Raw genomic sequence first — 19,926 nt, forward strand, 5'->3', positions numbered from 1 at the left:
GTTGTTCATTAAAATAATAGGATGGATAACACTTCATCCACTCTTTAAAAAAAAAAAAATGTAATCAACATCACATAACCTTTCTGTTATTTAATTTTTTATTTTCATTATTCTTATTAAATTTTATTTAATACCTTATCTCTCATTTTAAAATTATTTAGTTTAACTTTAAAAAAAAATAATTAATCTTTTTGATTGTTTTTTTATTTCTTAATACTCCATCGATATTATTGTAATTTTTCTTTAATTTTTTTTCTTTTTATATTTTATATAAATAAGTTGTATTTATACAATCCATATATATATATATATATATATAAAAGTCATTTGTTCTTAGTAATCATAATTAATTTCTAAACTAAAATAATTAACCTCCAAGATAAAATAAATGAAAACATGTAAAAAAAATAAAAGTGAAATATTTGTATGTGAATCAATCTTTTATTTTTATAATGAAAACCAATTTCTCATTTTAGTAATTAATTAGTATTAACAAATTCTTTTCAAATTATGTTTTTAATTTATTTTATGAAGCATAAACACCATTTTTTTATTTTTCAAATAAAAAAATTCATATTATTTGAAATGCAACCAATCATCACCTCATAATATTTTTTTTTAAGAAAAAACCAACGAAAACACAAGAAGATTTCATTGTATGCTCTCTCACAAATCACTATTCACTCTAATAATGTGGTTACGCTTTCGCTCTACTTAAAAAACATTATGCCTCGATATTGAGGGTGCTTTCATTTTTTCTTATAATATATTAGTCATTTAACACATTTGTTTGTGGGTATATTTGTTCCTTATTCCTTCTTTTTTTTGGCGCATAGCATAAGTTTTATTTTAACTTGCTTTTTTTTTGCTTTCCTTTTCTTTTCAATTCTTGGAAAAGAGTTAAAGGACAGGCTTGCTCTTAGCTTGAAAAAATTAAAATATGTGTGTAGGGTCATTTCAGTCTTTTCAAGCTTGTTTTTATGATAATTTTATGACAACCGAGGGCAATTTATTCTTTTAATGTAAATTAATAAATTCAAAACAAATAAAAAAAAAAGCATAAGTTGCATCGTTTTCCTTATGGTATAGCATGTATAAACAAGAATGAATCGGTTTGTCATTGGTGAGCCATTTGTTTTCACTTCTTTTCTCTCTTTTTCTTTAAAAATAAATGTTTGTTCCATTTGTTTTTGGAATTTTAACTTCAATTTTTATTCTTTTGATTTTTATATTTTTTTTTGCCCTTTTGTAAGTTTTTTTTTTAATTTAGTCCTTCAATTTCAATTTGTCATATTTTATTCATTTCAATTAAGTCCTTATTGTTTTGATTTTTGTTTTTTTTTCTTGGTTTCTTTGTAAATTTTTTATTTATTTTCAATTTAATCCTCAGTTCTAAGTTTTCAAATATAATATTTTTTAATTTGGTCCTTCTTCTTTTAATTTATGTTTTTTCTTGGTTCTTTTGTCAAGGTTTTAGTTGTTTTCAATTTCACCCTTCAATCCAAGTTTATTGTGTTTTGTTTTTGTTTTTTTTAATTTGATCCTCATACTTTTGATTTTTTTTTCTTTTGTTATTTTTTTGTTTGTTTTCAATTTAACCCTCTAATCAAAGGATTGCTCTTGCCCTCTAATTTTCATCATTCCTCTTTTATTTTCAATTTTTTAAAAAAAATTTAGATTATTTCATGCAATTGATTTTTTTTCCTGAATTTGTTTTTACATTTAATTTGTGGAGGACTAGACTTCTTGGTTTTTCCATGTATTATGCTTTCGGTCTAATGAAATGTGTCATGTGTTTTAAAAGTTATCTATCATATGGTTTTCAAACCCAACTCATGGGTTAATTCGGTGTAAGTCTCAGGTTACAGATCAAAGGGGTCGACTCGGTTAAACCCAAGTCACTCTCTATTTTTTTTAATTTTATAAACATGAAGAAATGTCATCATTTTGAAAAGAAAAGGAGTTAAAAACAAAAAGGTTAGTGGGGTTTGACTAGGTTTTTTGAAGGCTAATTAGGTTGTGGGTCAACACAGCTTGTTGATCGGATCATACTGGATCAATTCTCTCCTTGTTTTTAAAACTCAGTCAAGCCTAGGCCTCGAATCACCTAGATCACAAGTTCAACCATCAAGTTGGGTTTTAGAATAATAATATATCAAGTTATTCCAATTTTATTTTCTTGATTGCAATTTTAGAAAGTTAACATGGGTCGACAACATTTTTTTTCACTTCTTTTATCATATATATTTTTTTTCATTTTAATCTTTATTTTTTTATTTTGTGATTTTTTTTTGTTTTTTTTATAGAAATTTTATTGGTTTTTAATTTCATCACTCAATCCAAATTTATGGTATATTGTTTATTACAATTTGGTTTTGATACTTTAGATTTTTTTAAAAAAAAAAATTTGGTAAGGTTATTATTCTTTTCAATTTAACCCTCAAATTAAAATTTTGTTGTTGTCTTCTAATTTATTTTTTATTTTGATTTTAACCCTCATTTTTTTAATTGTTATTTTGTATTTTGAATCTTTTTATGTGATTTATTTATTTTTATCCAATTTTATCATTAACATTTCATTTCTTAAGGATTAAGCTTCATAGTTTTTCATATATGATACTCTCAGTTTGATAACCCGAGTAATGGATTTAAAAAGTTAATAAGGTTTGACATCATTGTTTTGGCTTAATTGTTTTTTTTTTAATTTTGTCATTCAACATTTTTTTTTTTTTTTAATTTCTTTGTAGTTTTCTTCTATTTCTTTTATATTGGGTTATATCGGTTTTCTAATTTAGAATATAAATGTGACAAGTTAACCTAAATTAGCTAGCACTTTAAACTCTCAAATTACATATATCTACTATGTTATCTAGGTTGACTCGCATTGATTTTTATTTTTATTTTTATATTTAATTGGTTAAAAATTAAATATTAGTTAAAAATTAAATATTATTATTTACTGCTCTCGTATTAAAGGGTTTTTTTTTTTTTTTTATGGTTATTGTCTTCACTTTTAAAAAAAAAAAAAATTAGCCATTTGTTATTGTTCTTTTTTTTTTTTTTTTAATCAAATAAATACACAATAGTTATGGACGAGTAAGAAACTCAAAATAACAACAGATAAATCAGCCATCGTAGATATTTGAATGCATAGTTATTGTTACTTTTTAAAATATATCAAAATAATATAAAAATATTTAAAAATTATTAATTTAAAATAAAATAAAAAAATCAAATTTTTTTTAACATTTTTAAAATGCAAAAACAATATTTACCTAAAAACTATGAGCAGTAGCATTAATCTCCCAACAGTTCTAAAGCTTTTGGCCTGTCAACCAATCGTATAACGTCAAAAATCTCTAACAAGCCAAGCAATGAACACTTCATTTGCCAAATAAAAGCCATCTGTTGCACAGAGCTTAACAAAATTGAAATCCATAAAACCAAAACGTTCTAAAGACATTTATTTTAAGAGACAGACAACACGCTTCATTGCAAGTATAAACCCAAAATGAACAATACAGTTAGTGCACAATCTTTATTAATCAAAACACAATGTTTATCGGTCCCTAGAAGAATATTTCAGAATAACTTGGTCTGATGCGCATATCCTCAAGCTTCTTCAATCAGGACACTTATGCACCACCTCCTAGCTCCGTTCAAGCTTCTTGATATTTTGGATCTGCTTCCCAGGGTTCAATCCCTTGGGGCAGGCACGGGCACAATTCAATATGGTATGGCAACGATAGAGCTTAAACTCATCATTGACTGCGTCCAGGCGCTCCTTGGTATATTCATCACGGCTATCCATGATCCACCTGCATGCACCAGCAGAATTACAGCAGAAGTCAGAACTTTCCTACTGTCTTGGTATAAGATAGTTTTCCTTGTAAGCATGCCTGTTAAGTTGCCGCCACACTTAAATAACACAGTTCACAATCAGTGGAACAGATAGTGACGGGTTCATTTATTTCAGATTTTGGTGATCAAGAAAAGGTTTGAATGAAGTCAACAGACATCATCACTTCAACTCACAATTAGAACAAAGTCACGAATCACACTTAAAGTTAAGAACAGAAGTAAGAATTTAAATTGGGCCTACTAGTTACTAGCATGTTTGCAAACAACATATTTGAAGCAGGCATAGGGCATCAGCTCATGATTACCAGCCAGCCAGTCAGCATGACACCAGTTTCTACTAGCGTTCTTACAAATATATTCCATCTTTGACCTACTCAAGTTCATACAAGGGTTTAGATGGTCTTTATTATAGAGGAGCCATTTCAAGTTTCCTTTCTAATGCTAAACTTATTTGTCGCACATCAACACTTGAAGATAGCATTTACACAACCACCTATTCCTTTGAAGAATGAGAATAAAGAAACATCAAGGGTAACAAATGAAGACGTTCAGCAAACAATAAAGAAATGACTCATGATTGGAGGTTTTCCAAGCATAGAACAGAATCTATGAATGCAACTATTGTTGTGCAGAGACTGAATACACAATGACATAAAATCGATCATAATGAGTGTTGTGTCAAGTTAAGAAAAAAATCTACTAGAGAAGTTGTTTCTAAAGCAAATGGAGAGGCAAACAAAAAGCAGGCATGTAAGAAATTCTATAACACAACCCTCCATTCCAGGTTGTAGCATGGTAAATTATGCATGCTCGACAAAATAATTCATAAAGAAGAATTTCTCATTCTCTAGAAAAACAAACCAAATCTTGAGTAAAACTAAAATCAAGCATCCATATTAAAATCCATATCGATAGCTGCAGAGTCTCCATCTTCAAACACCTTGAGATCTCAGTTACTAAAAATCCATCCTTAAATTCTGAAGGAACTCAACCAAATTTCAGCACTTTAAATCATCAAAGATAAAGTTTTATTAATTCCCATTTCTTGCTAAGAAAAAAAGCAATATACTTGCTAATCCACCACGAACTTCTCACCGTTCCCTCATTACTCCAAAACACTTTCATTTACCATTTAAATTAGCATCCCTCAATTTAACAAAACACTCAATCCTATTCCTTAATATACGAAACCAATAACTTAAATAAATAAATAAGTACATTCTAAAGTGAACACAAATGCTAATCCACAAAAATCAACCACTCAAAAAAAAAAAAAAGATAGCTAAGAGCAAATAACACCCAAAAAAGACTGAATCCGAAACACAACATAAAATAGTGATTACCAATCACCATTCAATTGGAACAAGAAAATTCAGATTTAAGAGTGCCTATAATGCAAACAAATCAAAGTCACCAGAAAAAAACACATAAACCCAACAAATTAATAAAGAAAACACATATAAAAGCACAAACAAAGAAAAATGAACCGATAAAATCAAAGGAAAAAAAAGAGAGAAATTACCTATTAGCATGAAGCAAAGCAGCAGGGCCCAAATAAGACTCAGGATTCCACCAATAGCTAGGGCAAGAAGTACTACAACAAGCACACAAAATACACTCGTACATCCCATCAAGCTTAGCCCTATCTTTCTTAGTCTGCGGAATCTCCTTCCCTTTAACAGGTGGTGGATTCTTCCTCTTCAACCAAGGCTCTATACTCTTATACTGATTATAAAAATTAGTCATATCCACAACCAGATCTTTGATCACAAACATGTGTGGCAACGGATTGATCATACTAGGCGGTCCAGATTTATCAATCTTTGTCAAGCAAGCAAGCCCATTACACCCATCCATATTCATTGCACAGGACCCACAAATTCCTTCACGACATGATCGACGAAATGTCAGCGTTGGGTCGATCTCGTTTTTTATCTTGATCAAAGCATCTAGCACCATCGGACCGCACTTGTTCAGGTCTATTTCGTAGTTTTGGAGCTCTGGTTTGGTTGGGTTGTCTGGGTTCCATCGGTAGATTTGGAATGTTTTCAGATGTTGTGGTTTAGTAGGGTTTGTTGGCTGCTCAACTGGTTTGGCTTCTGCCACCGCCGCCGCCGCCGTGGCTTGGAGGCGAGATGGTATAAATCTTGAGGTTAATGATGAGATCTTAGCCGTTGAAATGGCTCCTCTCTTGAGCAACCCAGTCGCCATTTTTGCTCTTTTTTTTTTTCCTGCTGCGAGATTGTTACCGGGCAAATGAAACATTTGCTTTGTCTATCGGATGGGAATATATTAGAGAAGGGTAGTTTAGGGATTGAGAAAGTGGGAGATTAGAGGTTAATAATTTTACTTAGTAAACACTTTCATATCAGCCATCCAATTATATATATTTCCTCGATCAAGTCCGTCACAAACCGGCTTGCCATCCTTATACCCTTATCAGTCGGATCCTTCTGCAAAGTAATATATTAAGTTGTTGCTTGAAACCTCAAAAAAATTAGGATTAATTAGGAAATTACACAGAGTGAAAAATGCATTGTTTTTAAAGTTGTCTTGTCTTAATTAATTACTTGAAGAGAAGGGAGATTAAGGAGATGGTGCATGAAGATGAGGGACACAATTGATATAAGTCATGAGTTTGGGGACTTAATTGAGAAAAGATATATAGTGGGGACTAATCTGAGGCTTTCCTCTTTCCTTAATCTGGTGTCGTGGATTAGCTGGACTTTTCAACTAAGGTGATGATGTGGCGAGTTATGAGCCGGTGATTAGTGGCGAGTTATGGGCCGGTGATTACTGGCGTGACGTGGTTTTGTTGCGGAGCAGTCATTTGGTTTTGTGCCTAAAAAAGGGAATGGAGAAGCCAAATTTGCTTTGCTTTATATGATTTGCTGAGGCGTGTGCTCACCATAATGCTTCCACCTGTAATAGCAATTTGCAACCGCTGGAGAGGGGCTCAAATCATTTTGGAATTTCAATGCGAAACAAAATGTGCAGTTTCAGTCCACGAGGCAAAAACAAATTATTACTGAAAACCTCTCTGTTTTTTTTTGCTCAATTTAATATGTGCAAGCATATAATTTTTTTAAAAAACTAACATAATTAAAAAAAGAAGTTAAGAGTAAATAACATACATTAAAAATATATGAGAAAATAATATAGTTTCTGCATAGCCACAATTCTGAATCGCCTGATATTTAGAATAACAGCTATTTAATAAATTGTAATTTAGAATAACTGTTCCGATAAATATGAAAGCACAACTCTTTTTCTCCATCGTTGCCGCTTCTTAGAAAAAAAAATATTGTAAGTTTCTTTATGTAAGAAGATTAAGTATGAGACACATGCACAATAAATTTAAAATGTTGTGCATTTGTTATTTTTTTTTATAGACTTTGATAAAATTATTGTATTTTACTTATGGATTAATAATTTCTATTTGCTCCATATTAGGTTGGACAATTTCAATATGATGGTCGACGTGTTGCGGTTGATCTTCATAGTCTTTCTGATGATGATGGACTTACTTGTTATTATGCATCTTCTTGACTTGAGACATGTTGTACTACACTTGACCTGTTATGAGAGACACTAAGTCTAGATGATGTTATTTTAGAGGATGAGGCTATACGAATAAGTAAAAAATCTTGTTATTGATGAAGCTGGTCCATCCACCTGTCGTCGCAAAAGACATAGATAGACTCAAATCTATTATTATGTTGTGTTATTTTTCAAGTTAAGAGTTATTTTTTATTATTACTAGTTTTGTAATATTATTTCTGTTAATTGTCATATTGATTTTAAAATTAACATACATATTATGCATTTTCATACTTGGTTTACATAAGCATGATTTAATATTGTCAAAAAACAGATAAACATATGATTAAATTGTTTAAAATTTTAAAACATTCATCAACAACTTAAAAGATGCAAAAATAAAAACAATGTTTAAAAAACACATATAATCTAGGATTATAATTAACAAATAAAAATGATGTTAAAATATCACACTGTAAATTATGAGTTTGAGATTTAATAATTTATAGATCTTGTTTGATATTTTTGTTGAAAATAGGTTTGGGTACAACCACTATTCTCAATAGCAGTCCTAAACGACCACTAATGACAAAAGCGGTTGTTGAAAAAAACACTAATGAGAATAGTGTTTGTTTACAACCACTATTACTATTAACAGTTAATAAAATTATGTTTCCCAATAGCAATTGAGTTAGAATTATGTTATTTTTCAAATACTTTTTTTTCCTGTGCTATTTTCCACAAGTTTCTATAAAATTATGCTAGTTTGATAAAATACCCCAAGCTTACTATCATTTCCTTGTGGATTACTAGCATATCAAAGTTCATTATATAAATAAATAATTTAAGAATATTTTATTTTTTTAATGTGAAATTAGAAACTTGTTAATATATATATATATATATATATATATATATATATATTATGTTCACAAGAAGAATATTGTGTTTTTTTTTTAATGTGAGATAAGAAATTTTTTTTGTTTAAATACAATTTAAAAATAGAAGATAATATCTTTCTAATATAAAATAAAAAACCTTTAGAAATAAATTTTTAAACTTCATTATCCATAATATATATGAATTGTTTCTATTTCTTAACTTTTTCATGTAAGGTATTAAAACCTCAAGCATCTTATTTTTTAATCTTTTTGGTTGACCTGAGTCAACCCGTTTGAACCGGATCCGGCTTCTTGATTGAGTTAATCCTAGACCGGGTTTAATAACTATAATTTTAATATATGTTATTTTATTTTTATTTTCTCAATTGATATCACTAACTTCGTTGAAAAATAAAAATATCAGGTATAATAAAAATATTTATTACAATAATTAGGTAGATTTAAATAGGTATACTCAATTTAATTTTGTAGACATATATGATAATAATTTAGGACACCATTATAAAAAAAATATTCACAAATCCTATCTATATATAAAAAGAAAAGGCACAATTCTCAATATATTAAATTAAATAATTCCTCTAAGACATATACATGTGTACAAAAATCTTAACCACCACGTCAATTTCTCCTTTTGACTTAAGTTTTTTTTTTTTTTTTTTTGAGAGTTTAACATCAATAATATAAATAATGTTGCAAGTATACAGCTCTAAAATATGATGCTCATGTTGTTTTTAATATATATATATATATAACTTGGAATTAGTTGATATACCAACCATCAAGATCAATGGATATTTAAATGGTAAAAAAACTGAACCTACGCGGTTTGTGAGGTGTAATTAAGGATGAATTAGGTAGCTCAACAGGCAACAATGGGCTATTACTAATATCCGTTCATGTCTATCAAAATCTGCCTGAATACTCGCTATATCTCCTCCTCTTCCTCACCCTCATCTTTCTCTCTCTCTCTCTCTTTTGGCTTTTCCTTATCCTTTTTCCTTCTCTCTTTCTCCTTGATTCCTGAAATATTTAGGCTCTTTTCTTGGACCAATTGCCATTAGATTTTGATGTCGTCGGTAAGTTTAATCCCATCTCTGCTCTACCTTTAATCCATTCCAATTAATGTTTTCTTCGTTTTTGTTCTTACAAATTTGTCTGAATTTGTCAATGCTTTGTTTTGTAATTCATGTTATTCTTTTGTATGAATTATGTGCTATCTAAATCTCTTTTTTAATTTCCTATATATTTCTTTCTTATTGTTACAACTTTATCTGCCAAAGCTCAGCTTAGTTTTAAATTCTGGTAGCTGAGTATTAATCAATTGTTTGATCAACCTTGTATATATATATATACACGCAATTCAAATCATGAATATCCATCCAAATGTAAACTTTCTAGGCATTTAAACATGTACCAGTTGATCCAGTTCCTATGCATGGTGATAAAAATTGTTGTTAAGAAAATGGTGGTAAAGAAAATTTGTGGTTATCAGTGCATGCAATAGGTTGTGGCCAAAACAGCAAGCTTGAAAAGCAAATTTGACGTGAAACCATGCATGCTTATGTCTTACATTATTTTTTTGCAAGCAGCAAGACCAGGGAAGGCCACTGCCAAAGTTTGGTGAGTGGGACGTGAACAACCCTGCGTCTGCAGAAGGATTTACTGTCATCTTTAGCAAAGCCAGAGATGAAAAGAAATCGGGTGCTGCAGCCGGGGCCGGGGCTGGTGCTGCTTCGCAAAGGAAAACTAATTCATCTCAAGCAAATAGTCAGTATCCCCCACCGGTATGTATCCCTGTAATCTGCCATCACAGAATTTCAATCAATATTATAGACACACACACGCACGCACGCATATTTCTTAACTTTTTCATGCTCTTCGATTTCTGGTTGCAGAAGAAAAGGTTTTGCTGTTTCTGAGACCAATGGTGGCTTTGGGGGGTAATCAGGTCGTGCAATTTGATCATCGTGCTATGGAAGTTCTTCTAAGTTTGCATTTCAGGTTGATTGTGGGGAATGAGTGCCTGCTGTTCCCTTTCTCTCCACTGCTGCCCCTTGCTCACTTATGTACGTATTTTAGGAGAAAACATTGATGATAAACACAACGACTTCAGCTGTAGTTTCTTATTTTCATCTATTTCCATACAACTTTTGCTGATGAATCAGCTATCTGTCAACCCTGAAGACTGAGTTTCACTAATGTTGGAGATTCATAGAAAAGTATTCTATATATATATATGGCTTCTCATTCTCAGTTAAATAATTCTCTATGGGCGCTTAATTTCGAAACTCTTAGGAGCAGGCACTCTTTTGATGTTGATCTCCAGTCCAACAGGATTTTCATGCCTTGATACTCCAAGGAAAAAAAAATATAATGCTGCTGCCTGTTGAACAAGAATGGATAGAGTAGTAACATGTATCTAACAAAGAAACTCACTTTTCCTGTCAAGTAAATCTTATGACAGCATTCATGTGATGCGCTATGCTCCTGCTAAAAGTTTTAGAAATAGAAATGTGGACTGCACAGAATCATGGGAAGCCTACCTAGTTTAGCTGCCAACCAGGTAATTATCAGTCAGATTATCAACTTCTTAACCATTCAAACAAAAACAAAAAAAGAAGGAAAGAAATAAAGACTATTAATCATAGGACTAGATATACTATGAACTAAAAGAACTAACCCATCCACATTTGCTAGGAAAGGTCCATCCGATGCACAAAAAGCCTCTCTGCTGACCTTAATAGAAAAAGGTTAAAAACATTTTTCTTAGCAAGGAATGAAGCTGCTGATATCTTGACCAGGACCCGGAATTCCAGGCAAATTGCTGGAGTAGACAATACCATTTCAACGGTCAGCCAAGCTATTCCCACCATACTAATTTGCTGGCTGATGAAGGCTCTGGAAAAGCGTCCAACTGGAAAGCTGATGAACTGTAGTTTTCTGGATGGTCATACAAACACCTCGGGCCAAACTGCTCATAATGCCGGCAGATTCTTTTATCCTGAACAACAAAAACATTCAAGGCATGTTAATGGTCATCATACAGGGTCACAATAATCAATAGTGAACGCATGAACTAGCTAATTTGCTTGTCGATAATGTAACCGAGCTGATATTAGCAATGTTGGCATTTGTAAGTGCACCCATTAACCATAGAGGACCATGCCTTCACTAGGCAAAATGCGTTAAGAACTTACAGGTCTAGGAGGCAGGCCCTTGCTATTGAGAGTGCAGACATGAGATTTTGAAGAGATGTCCTTTGGATGGTGATACCTACAAGAAGATTTGTATTTGCAATTCCCAGTAATCGTGAAATAACAGCACTCTGGTTGGCCCAGTCGATGAGGGAATTCTTCACATTGAATCTGTTCTAGATTGTTTGTAGAGACATCTGCTGTCTTCATCTAATTTTTCCCCAAAGGAAGACAAGTTAGGATGCGTGTCTTTTCCTGTGGATAAGTGTTCATATGCAGAAGATCAAACAGATCAAAAGAAGCTACAATGAGGGACAGCTAGAAATAAGGAAAGAAGTTAAGAACAATGGCAGGTCAGGTAAATTATAAAGGACACCCAAAGTGAAACAAATACTTCTTTCTCCGGAGAGAAATAAAGAGACAATCACATCAGGAAGAATGTTATCTGGCAAGCTCCTATAAATCAAATCAAACACCATTTTAAAAGAATTAAAGCAAATGAGGATTCTCATTTGGTTTGAGGTTGGGAAGGGATTCAGAATCGAAGAGACCAAATTTTATCAGAAAGGGAGCGAGACAGGAATAAATGAACAGTGGCTAAAATCATAATTATCACATCTCTACTAGTTGGATCTAACATCAAAGTTACCGGTTGATGAAGTATTTGTTCTTGATGCGAATACGCCCCGAGAGCATGAGATGAATGATTACCCAAGCGAGGAACAGTTTTACGAGATATCCTATCTGAAGAAAATGGTGGTGCATTTGGCACTGATGACTTCTTTGGCTGTGAAAGCCAGACAGAAACAAATGATTAACCACAGCTGTAATATAATTATCACATCTATACTGATTGGATCAAACAGCAAAGTTACCAGCTGACAACTCCATTTAGATTTTAGAGATGTTTGTTCTGGAAGCGGATGCATCCTAGGAGCCTGAGATGAGTGATTACTCAAGCAGGAAACAGTTTTGAGAGATATCTTATCTGAAGACACTGATGGCCGCTTTGACTGTGCAGTAAGGATTCCAAATTATGATTTCCCTAAGAATGGCCTCTCATATACGCACCACTACAAGTTGAATTGAAAGGTTTGGATACTTCAGCAGCTACAGGAACGGGATGATGGAATCTACAAGTAACCCCTCCATATCCACAGGAGCCTGTGCGCATGTAAAATTCACACTCTTCTCTCCCTGAAATAGTGAAATGAACAGATAATCAATTCACAGTTCAGAGCATAGTTATTAAACCCGGACCGGTCCGGCGGGTCGACCCGGTTGCTGGACCGGTCCGGGTTAGGAGAAAGACCGGTAAATGTAAAAAACCAGAAAGACCCGGTCGACCCGGGTGAACCCGGGCGAGACCCGGCATCTATATATATAAACTTTACTAACAGTTTTCTGCCCTAATTTTGTTCGAGTAGAAGAAGAAGGCCAAACTGCCAAAGCCGTTCAGTGGTGAATCGGTAGATCATAGATTTCTGCTTCTGGTCTCATCCAACTTCTACAAGCGGAGATTTAACGAAATTTTCAAGCCAAGGTAAGAACCATAGATCTTCCTTGCCCCTGCAGTTTTCCTGTCTAGTTCAGGTCATTTAAATCTTTCTTGCCCCTGCAATTTTCAAGACTCTGCCTAGTTGATATAAAACTATGAATTAACTGAACAACTTGGTTGTTAGGGTTCAAATACGAAACGGAGCTTGGGCTAATCCATATTTGTTCTTACGTTAGGAGAATTAAGAGCATAAAGCTAGAAATAAGTAAATAAGCCTACTGCAAATAATTGTAGAGAATAACCATTAGCTAGTTTATTTGATAAGAGCACCCGGCATTTTTGAGATGGAAGAACTGGCTTAATTTCTGGACAATTTCTTAGCATGTATCTTTTATTATAAGAAAAAAACTCAAAAAAGCTTAATTTATGTAGAATATTGTTTTACAGTGATTTTATTTTTTTCCTAGTATAATAAGCCCTTATCTAAAACATTTGAACATCAGTTAAGAATGCTAGTTTACGAATGAATCATTTTTCTTATTGTACTCTAATCAAATTCCACCGTCCAGCTTATTAAGAATTAAGAATGCTAGTTAAGAATGCTAATTTATGCTGGTTTTTCTTCTGGCCTTGGGAATGAAGTTGTCTTCTTTATGAGTTCTTGTTAGGAAGGCATTGTAAGTCAGGCTGACATCCACCGTCCAGCTTCCAGTATTTATAGATGAAAATGTTCCTTTGAGATATTTTGAGAAGGCTTTTAAAGGATATCTGTTTTCCAACATTTGTTTGCATAAAGTAGAATCTAAATTTGTGTTCCTGACCATGCCTATCTTCCTTTCCTTGGTGCATAATCAATCTATTTGGGATTGTTAACCAAGAATAAATCTGTTTCGAGGAATATATACAGGATTTAGGGAAGCAAATCTAGAATCCTATATACAAGATTTTCTGAACTCGGATATTCAAAATACATTAAAATAATATTTTTTTAAATTTATTTTTAATATCACCACATCAAAATAATCAGAAAATATAAAGATTAATTTGATACAAAAACAAAATATTTTTTTTTCAAAAATGTTTTTTGACCGCAAAAACAAACACGCTAAGCTATATAATCAACCCATGAGTTAAGGTTCATTAATAATCATAACCAATTATTCAAGACCATACAATTAAATGAGTATATGATCACACAAGTATGTGAAACCCCACAAAGAAAAGGCTGTAAAATCTTAAAATTTAAGGCGAAAAAAAATGCCATGTCTGAAATTATCCAAAGAGAAATGGTTTACACAGTTGCATCTGGCCAAAGTATATATTTCTCATATTAAAAATCAAATATAGAGATGACAAATCAAAACTTTCAAAGTCACAAATACATAGTATAATTTACGAACGGAGCATATCAAAACTATCCCATATTGATTGATTGCTTTAAGGGAGTAGATTGTCCATCCTTATGCTCATCATTTTATTCTCCTTTAGCCAACATTATAGGCAAAAATCTAACCATCTAGGAAATTAGAATGGAAAAAGCAATGCATAAGGAAAAGAAATCAAAAGCAAATGGAGAAATCTTCATAGTTTTAAAACCCGGCCAGGCGGGTCGACCTAGAACTTGGTCTACATCTAGACCCTAAAAAAAAAAGATTGGAAAAAAGTATTTTGATATTTCAGCCAAACCCTAATAGATGATCATAAACTGGTTATAATATCTATTTTTCTTGGATTTTCAAAACATGAGAAAGATGCATTTTTTATGAAAATATGCTTGCAAAACACTTTAGGATTTGAGATTTTAAAGATTTTTGTATTTTAATATTGGGTCAGTATCTTATAGTGTAAGTATACAAATTGATATTATGCAAAATTAATGGAAAAATATGCGATAAAATCTTTTTTTTTTTTTGAAAATATTTTAGGATTTTTTTAATATTTAATATTATAATATATAATTAAATATTATTAATACATGTGGGCTGGGTCGGCCCTGCTGCCTGGGTTGAGATGATTTTAGCCTAGTGGAGTCTAGGCCGAGATTGGCCCAGAAGGGAGCCTGATCAGGTTGGGTTTGATTTATGCCCGGTCAGGTTCTAGTTGAGGTCGGGTATAAAATCTAGGGTCGGGTTCTGGTTTGGATATTGCAATACCTGACCCATGGATACCCATTGCTATCCCTACCCATCTCTCAAACAAAATTGAACAGCAGGGGAGTTCACTCAGAATTTTAGGGTTTTTCCTTCACTTTAAGAAAGATAAAACCACTTTATAGGGTTTTAGTTGTCTCTCTCAATAAATTTTGATGTTTTGCAGCTCCTAATTATTCACTGAGCTGAGCTGAGCTAAGTTGAGTCACTTGAGATGTCGAATCGGCCAGAGCTACTAGCTCCACCTGAGATTTTTTATGATGATTCAGAGGCTCGTAAATACACTTCCTCTTCTCGTATTATCGATATTCAGGTGCTCTTTTTTTTTTTTAATTTTTAAGAAAAATGCTTTAATTCTTATTGAATGGTTTGTTACCTGATGATGATGTGTGGTTGGTTAATAGGCTAGGCTATCAGAAAGAGCATTGGAGCTTCTTGCTTTGCCTGTTGATGGAATCCCTAGATTACTCCTTGATATCGGTATGTTGCCTTTTACATTTCCATCACAGTTACATTATGAAGCTACTCTCTCTTCTCCGTTTGTAAATGTGATTAATTTATGGCTTATGATTTGTTTACCAGTTAGAAAATAGCTACTCCATTGGTTTTGTTAATTGTTTTAGAATTCTGATTGTGTTGGAATTGAAGATCGCGCCAGTAAGACTTAAAATGGAATTAACTATGGAATTAGAAATTTATTTGGTAGATGTGGTGTTTGTCCTTTCAATATGCATGTGTGGGACATTAGCTATTTATACATCAAACTTTTGTTGTTGCAAACCTTGAATTTCTGATACTTGTTATATTTTTTGTTGTTGTTAATTATTCTTTCTGTGTGTGCAGAATTCAATTCTAAAGTTTTTAAATGCTTACAGTAATTGTTCTGGCATTTTCAGGCTGTGGATCAGGACTTAGTGGGGAGACATTAACTGAAAATGGTCACCAATGGATCGGCTTAGATGTTTCGCAATCAATGCTTAGTATGTCTGCTTGAGTTTGTTCAATTTTGTAATATTTCATCAAAGGTTCATGTTAGGTTACTTTTCATATAGGAACTTTAACATTTTTCATTCTTCTCAAATCCAGATATTGCTTTGGAGCGGGAGGTTGAGGGTGATCTTTTACTTGGTGATATGGGTCAGGTATCCAACTAAGATTCAGTTTTAGTTTATAGGCTCCAAGACACAATAATAATAATAATAATAATAATAATAATAATAATAATAATAATAAAAACCAAAGGAGAATCACGGTTGTGGGGAAAATACAATTTCTTGGCCAATATGATTTTTTTAAAAAATTTTATTTAGCAGGATGATGAGCTAAACATTAATTACTGATGCAAGGTTATGCAATTTTCTAGTTTATTGCACTTTTGACCAAATATTCCGTGTCTTATGACACTTAAGGTTTAATACTTAATGCTCTGTGCAGTTATCGTAGGTGAATGTTTGTATTTTTGGAAGCTATTTCAGTACAAGTCCTTTTTTCATTGTTATTACTATAGAATATGCAATTAAACTTGCAAAATAGGTTTTCAGTTATTAGTTATCGCTGAAATGCTTTGGCTTATGTTGCAGGGCCTAGCACTTCGACCTGGAATTATTGATGGAGCCATCAGTATTTCAGCTGTTCAGGTTTTACTCTCTTGTATGCTGTAGACATCCATGCATCTCTGCATGTATGCAAGTTTTTTGTGTTAGAAGTCCAAAAAATTCTGTTTTTTCCTGTAGTTATTTTCAATGAATCTCTTTTAATTCTTACTCTGCTTCTACCTTCTGATGTTCCGCCTATTTGAATTATTTCAGTTAAGGCTTGCCTGCGTTTTCCTTGTGTTCTTTGACGAACATGCCTTTTATTAAAGGAAACAAAAATGTCTATTTATGAATTACTTTTTCCCCATCTTGATTGTTCTCTCTCTTTCCACAACCTTCCCATCTTGATTGTGCTCTCTCTTTCTACAACCTTCCCTTTATAAACAGAAGATTGCCGGTTTTCAAGGCAAAAGGTTTAATGGACAATTAAATTTGCATTTTGGTTGTAAGGTCTAAACTTATCTTTCTTCCTTGACCCGACCCATTCATTACTTCAGCTAAGGCCTGGCAAAGCTTGCTTACATGTTAGCTTTTCCTTGTACCAAGATCTTTATAGAAACAGTAAATTAAGGTAGAGAGGTGGACCTTTCTAGATGACAGGAAATTTTTAACCAGACCGACATTTAACAATTAATCTTTTTGAAGTTAGATGAGCAAAAAAGAGATTTCAGAGAGGATGCTTTAGAAATGTTATGATATTGAGATTAGGGGTCAATGGTTTTCCTGCCAAAATTACTAGCCAAATTTGTTTTGCTGCTTTACTTTTTAATTTTGTAATATATAAACCTCGACATCTTTTTCCATTTGAAATGTCAAACTTCACACAGTTGCTTTCCTTGTTCTCTTTTCTTTTCATTCTGGAGCCTGTAACTTGGTCTAAGTGTTGCTTGTTCTTCCTAGCCTCATAAATTTCCATCTTTTCTTTCATATCCTTTGTAGGGGTTGATTCTTAAATGTTAAGCTGTATAACACTTTAGTGAGTGCTTTTTTCTCACTTTATTCTTTTGATTTGGATCCCAGTGGCTATGCAATGCAGATAAGTCCTCCCATGAACCAAGACTAAGATTGAAGTAAGTTCCTTCCCTTTTCTTTTCTGCTTTAGGTTTATGTAATCCGTCAACACTCAGTCTGTTTTGGGATTCAGTTCTGGGCTTGGTTTCTTCTGAATTTTTTTTTTCCAAGAAAAAACTGGTTTTCATTAATGCAAAGCATTAAAGCTTAATACATCCATAACAGATTACTCAGAAGTAGGGTTGGGAATGTTGTAGATAAAAGACTTCTCTTGGCACACTGATGTATTGTGAGCTAGGTAACGAGCTAAGTTTCATAACCTGTCAAGGATTGAAGCTGAAAGTTGAGCCCTGAAAGTGTGAGCTGATCCCTCTAATATCTGTGATGTTCTGATTCACAAGAAACTCAAATACTCAATTTGACTAAACCGCTATTTTGAACAAATTTTGTTGCATTCTATTAGATTTCTATCAAACTAGCAAAATTAAGCATCTGATATTGCTCTAGTGTATTTGAATCACTGATGTGTATTTTTCTTGTTGTAAATTGATTGACAATTTTGTGGCAGGGCTTTCTTTGGATCATTATATAGATGCTTGGCTAGAGGAGCAAGAGCAGTGTTTCAGGTATATCCTGAAAACATAGCCCAGCGTGAATTAATTTTGAGATCTGCAATGCATGCTGGATTTGCTGGTGGTGTTGTTATTGATTACCCACACAGGTATGCTAGGCTTCTATTTAGAAATCTTATGCTCAGTTTTTCATGACCGGTATTTGTTGTATATGTGTTTTTTGCTTGGCTTCAATAGCACCTGCCCTTTTCAACCCTTTAATCTGAATGTTCTGGTTGGGAATAAAAGCTTGCACATAAAAGGTTGCAAGCTTTTCAAGAATCTGAACCTTGAGAGCTTGATGTGCTAGATGCCCTGTCTGCTAATTCTTTGTTTCATTATGCAAGTATACTCACCCTGCTCTCTCTTTATCAATTAAGTTCACCTTCTGAAAAAAAAGAATCTTGCTATTAATTATCCTCTGGTTTCATATTCCTCTTCAGAGTTTCATCATTCACTGATTGAACTAATTTTCTGTCACAGTGCCAAGAGTAGAAAAGAATACCTCGTGCTTACTTGTGGACCACCATCTTTAAGCACTGCTGTTCCCAGGGGGGAAGGCGAAGATGGAGAAAGCTGCTCTGAAGATGAAAATAGTGAAGAAAATCAGATGGTGGGTTGCTTTGTCTTGCGTTTTTCTTTTCTTTTCAAGCTTTAACTGTGTTGTTTGTAAGCATGGTATCCATTTCTTTTCAATTTGGATTCTGCAAGTCACTAATTATAATTATTATATATGCATGTACCTTGAGAGTGCAGGTTTGCATTTCAGACAGGAACAGACCTAAGAAAAAACAGAAAATAAATAGGAAGGGGAAGGGCAGAGATTGGATATTTAAAAAGAAAGAGCAACTGAGACGAAAAGGAAACGCAGTGCCTCCTGACACAAGATACACTGGTCGAAAACGGAAGGCTCGATTTTGATCTTTACATGTGCAGCCAACCTTTTGGAAAATTAGACATATAAATCGTTTTGCTGTTGCTGCTCCAACTTGGTGAAATCGATGTTGAAGATACTTAGTCATGCAAGTGTGAAATCAGATGGCAAAAGATGATTATTACAAGATACTCGGTCATTTTACAGGCCTTGTGTTCTTGGGAAATCAAATTGAAACGTTTGATCCTAGAATGAGATTTTGTTTTGATCCTAGAATGAGATTTTGTTTTGTTTAGTTGGAACAAGCCAATAACCTTTATCCAATCAAGGCCAAGCTAAGAAGATAATGAAGCATTACCTCAAATTCTTTGGTTGAGCTTTTCAAGTCGGCGTCTTTAACTCTCATCATAAATTTCCCGCCTTTAGGCATCAAAGAACCCAAATGAAAGAAAATCCAAGAAAGCCATTGAATTTGCAAATAAATAATTAACTTGCAAAAAAATATAAACCAAAGTATAAACCTTCATGCACCCAAACTCTAAAAGATGAAGACAACGAAATGGTTATGCAAGCTTTGGTTATGGGAGTTTAGGTTTGGGTTCTGGGTTTGTGTTTAGGGTTTAGGGTTTTTTAGATTTATATTTTAAGGTTTTTGATTTTTTAGGGTTTTGGTTTTGGTTTTGGTTA

The 19,926-nt window shown here is 32.8% G+C and overlaps 4 protein-coding genes across 6 annotated transcripts; 2 read left to right on the forward strand and 2 right to left on the reverse strand.

Moving 5' to 3' along the window:
- Positions 1-3,419: 3,419 nt before the first annotated feature.
- LOC118058130 (succinate dehydrogenase [ubiquinone] iron-sulfur subunit 2, mitochondrial) lies at positions 3,420-6,137 on the reverse strand. The gene is made up of 2 exons (XM_035070837.2): positions 5,384-6,137; positions 3,420-3,818 (listed from the first exon to the last, which is right to left on the reverse strand). The coding sequence occupies exons 1-2, from the start codon at positions 6,124-6,126 to the stop codon at positions 3,650-3,652; spliced, it is 912 nt and encodes a 303-aa protein (XP_034926728.1). The 5' UTR covers positions 6,127-6,137; the 3' UTR covers positions 3,420-3,649.
- A 2,984-nt stretch (positions 6,138-9,121) lies between these two features.
- Positions 9,122-10,339, forward strand: LOC118058133 (protein NOI4). Its single transcript, XM_035070841.1, has 3 exons — positions 9,122-9,382; positions 9,896-10,090; positions 10,202-10,339. The coding sequence occupies exons 1-3, from the start codon at positions 9,374-9,376 to the stop codon at positions 10,223-10,225; spliced, it is 228 nt and encodes a 75-aa protein (XP_034926732.1). The 5' UTR covers positions 9,122-9,373; the 3' UTR covers positions 10,226-10,339.
- On the reverse strand, positions 9,832-12,705 carry LOC118058132 (uncharacterized). Of its 3 annotated transcripts, XR_004689104.2 has the most exons (5): positions 12,376-12,705; positions 12,150-12,287; positions 11,504-11,710; positions 10,987-11,307; positions 9,832-10,858 (listed from the first exon to the last, which is right to left on the reverse strand). XR_004689104.2 is itself a non-coding variant. In XM_035070840.2 (4 exons), the coding sequence occupies exons 1-4, from the start codon at positions 12,427-12,429 to the stop codon at positions 11,167-11,169; spliced, it is 540 nt and encodes a 179-aa protein (XP_034926731.1). In that variant the 5' UTR covers positions 12,430-12,705; the 3' UTR covers positions 10,835-11,166. The 3 variants fall into 3 exon arrangements, 1 of the variants encoding a protein (XP_034926731.1); XR_004689105.2 differs by having other exon boundaries at positions 10,835-11,307; positions 11,504-11,755; XM_035070840.2 differs by having other exon boundaries at positions 10,835-11,307.
- A 182-nt stretch (positions 12,706-12,887) lies between these two features.
- On the forward strand, positions 12,888-19,624 carry LOC118058131 (18S rRNA (guanine-N(7))-methyltransferase RID2). The gene is made up of 10 exons (XM_035070838.2): positions 12,888-13,043; positions 15,315-15,461; positions 15,553-15,628; positions 16,045-16,128; positions 16,235-16,290; positions 16,729-16,785; positions 17,764-17,813; positions 18,323-18,475; positions 18,849-18,978; positions 19,122-19,624. Exons 2-10 carry the CDS (start codon positions 15,363-15,365, stop codon positions 19,284-19,286), a joined length of 870 nt encoding a protein of 289 aa, XP_034926729.1. The 5' UTR covers positions 12,888-13,043; positions 15,315-15,362; the 3' UTR covers positions 19,287-19,624.
- The last annotated feature ends 302 nt before the right edge of the window (positions 19,625-19,926 follow it).

This window comes from Populus alba, chromosome 1 (assembly GCF_005239225.2).
Source record: "Populus alba chromosome 1, ASM523922v2, whole genome shotgun sequence".
Taxonomy (NCBI): domain Eukaryota; kingdom Viridiplantae; phylum Streptophyta; class Magnoliopsida; order Malpighiales; family Salicaceae; genus Populus; species Populus alba.

What these genes read in the sequence shown, in the direction of transcription:
- LOC118058131 (XM_035070838.2), top strand. Translation starts at nt 15,363, where the DNA reads ATGTCGAATCGGCCAGAGCTACTAGCTCCACCTGAGATTTTTTATGAT. An exon ending in TCAGTATTTCAGCTGTTCAG is followed by an intron (nt 16,786 to 17,763) that starts GTTTTACTCTCT and finishes TTTGGATCCCAG; the next exon opens with TGGCTATGCAATGCAGATAA. An exon ending in GTTATTGATTACCCACACAG is followed by an intron (nt 18,476 to 18,848) that starts GTATGCTAGGCT and finishes TTTCTGTCACAG; the next exon opens with TGCCAAGAGTAGAAAAGAAT.
- LOC118058133 (XM_035070841.1), top strand. An exon ending in ATAGTCAGTATCCCCCACCG is followed by an intron (nt 10,091 to 10,201) that starts GTATGTATCCCT and finishes TTCTGGTTGCAG; the next exon opens with AAGAAAAGGTTTTGCTGTTT.
- LOC118058132 (XM_035070840.2), bottom strand. Translation starts at nt 12,429, where the DNA reads ATGCATCCGCTTCCAGAACAAACATCTCTAAAATCTAAATGGAGTTGT. An exon ending in AACAAATACTTCATCAACCG is followed by an intron (nt 11,711 to 12,149) that starts GTAACTTTGATG and finishes GGGAAAAATTAG; the next exon opens with ATGAAGACAGCAGATGTCTC. An exon ending in AGGGCCTGCCTCCTAGACCT is followed by an intron (nt 11,308 to 11,503) that starts GTAAGTTCTTAA and finishes TTTGTTGTTCAG; the next exon opens with GATAAAAGAATCTGCCGGCA.
- LOC118058130 (XM_035070837.2), bottom strand. Translation starts at nt 6,126, where the DNA reads ATGTTTCATTTGCCCGGTAACAATCTCGCAGCAGGAAAAAAAAAAAGA. An exon ending in GCTTTGCTTCATGCTAATAG is followed by an intron (nt 3,819 to 5,383) that starts GTAATTTCTCTC and finishes TGGTGCATGCAG; the next exon opens with GTGGATCATGGATAGCCGTG.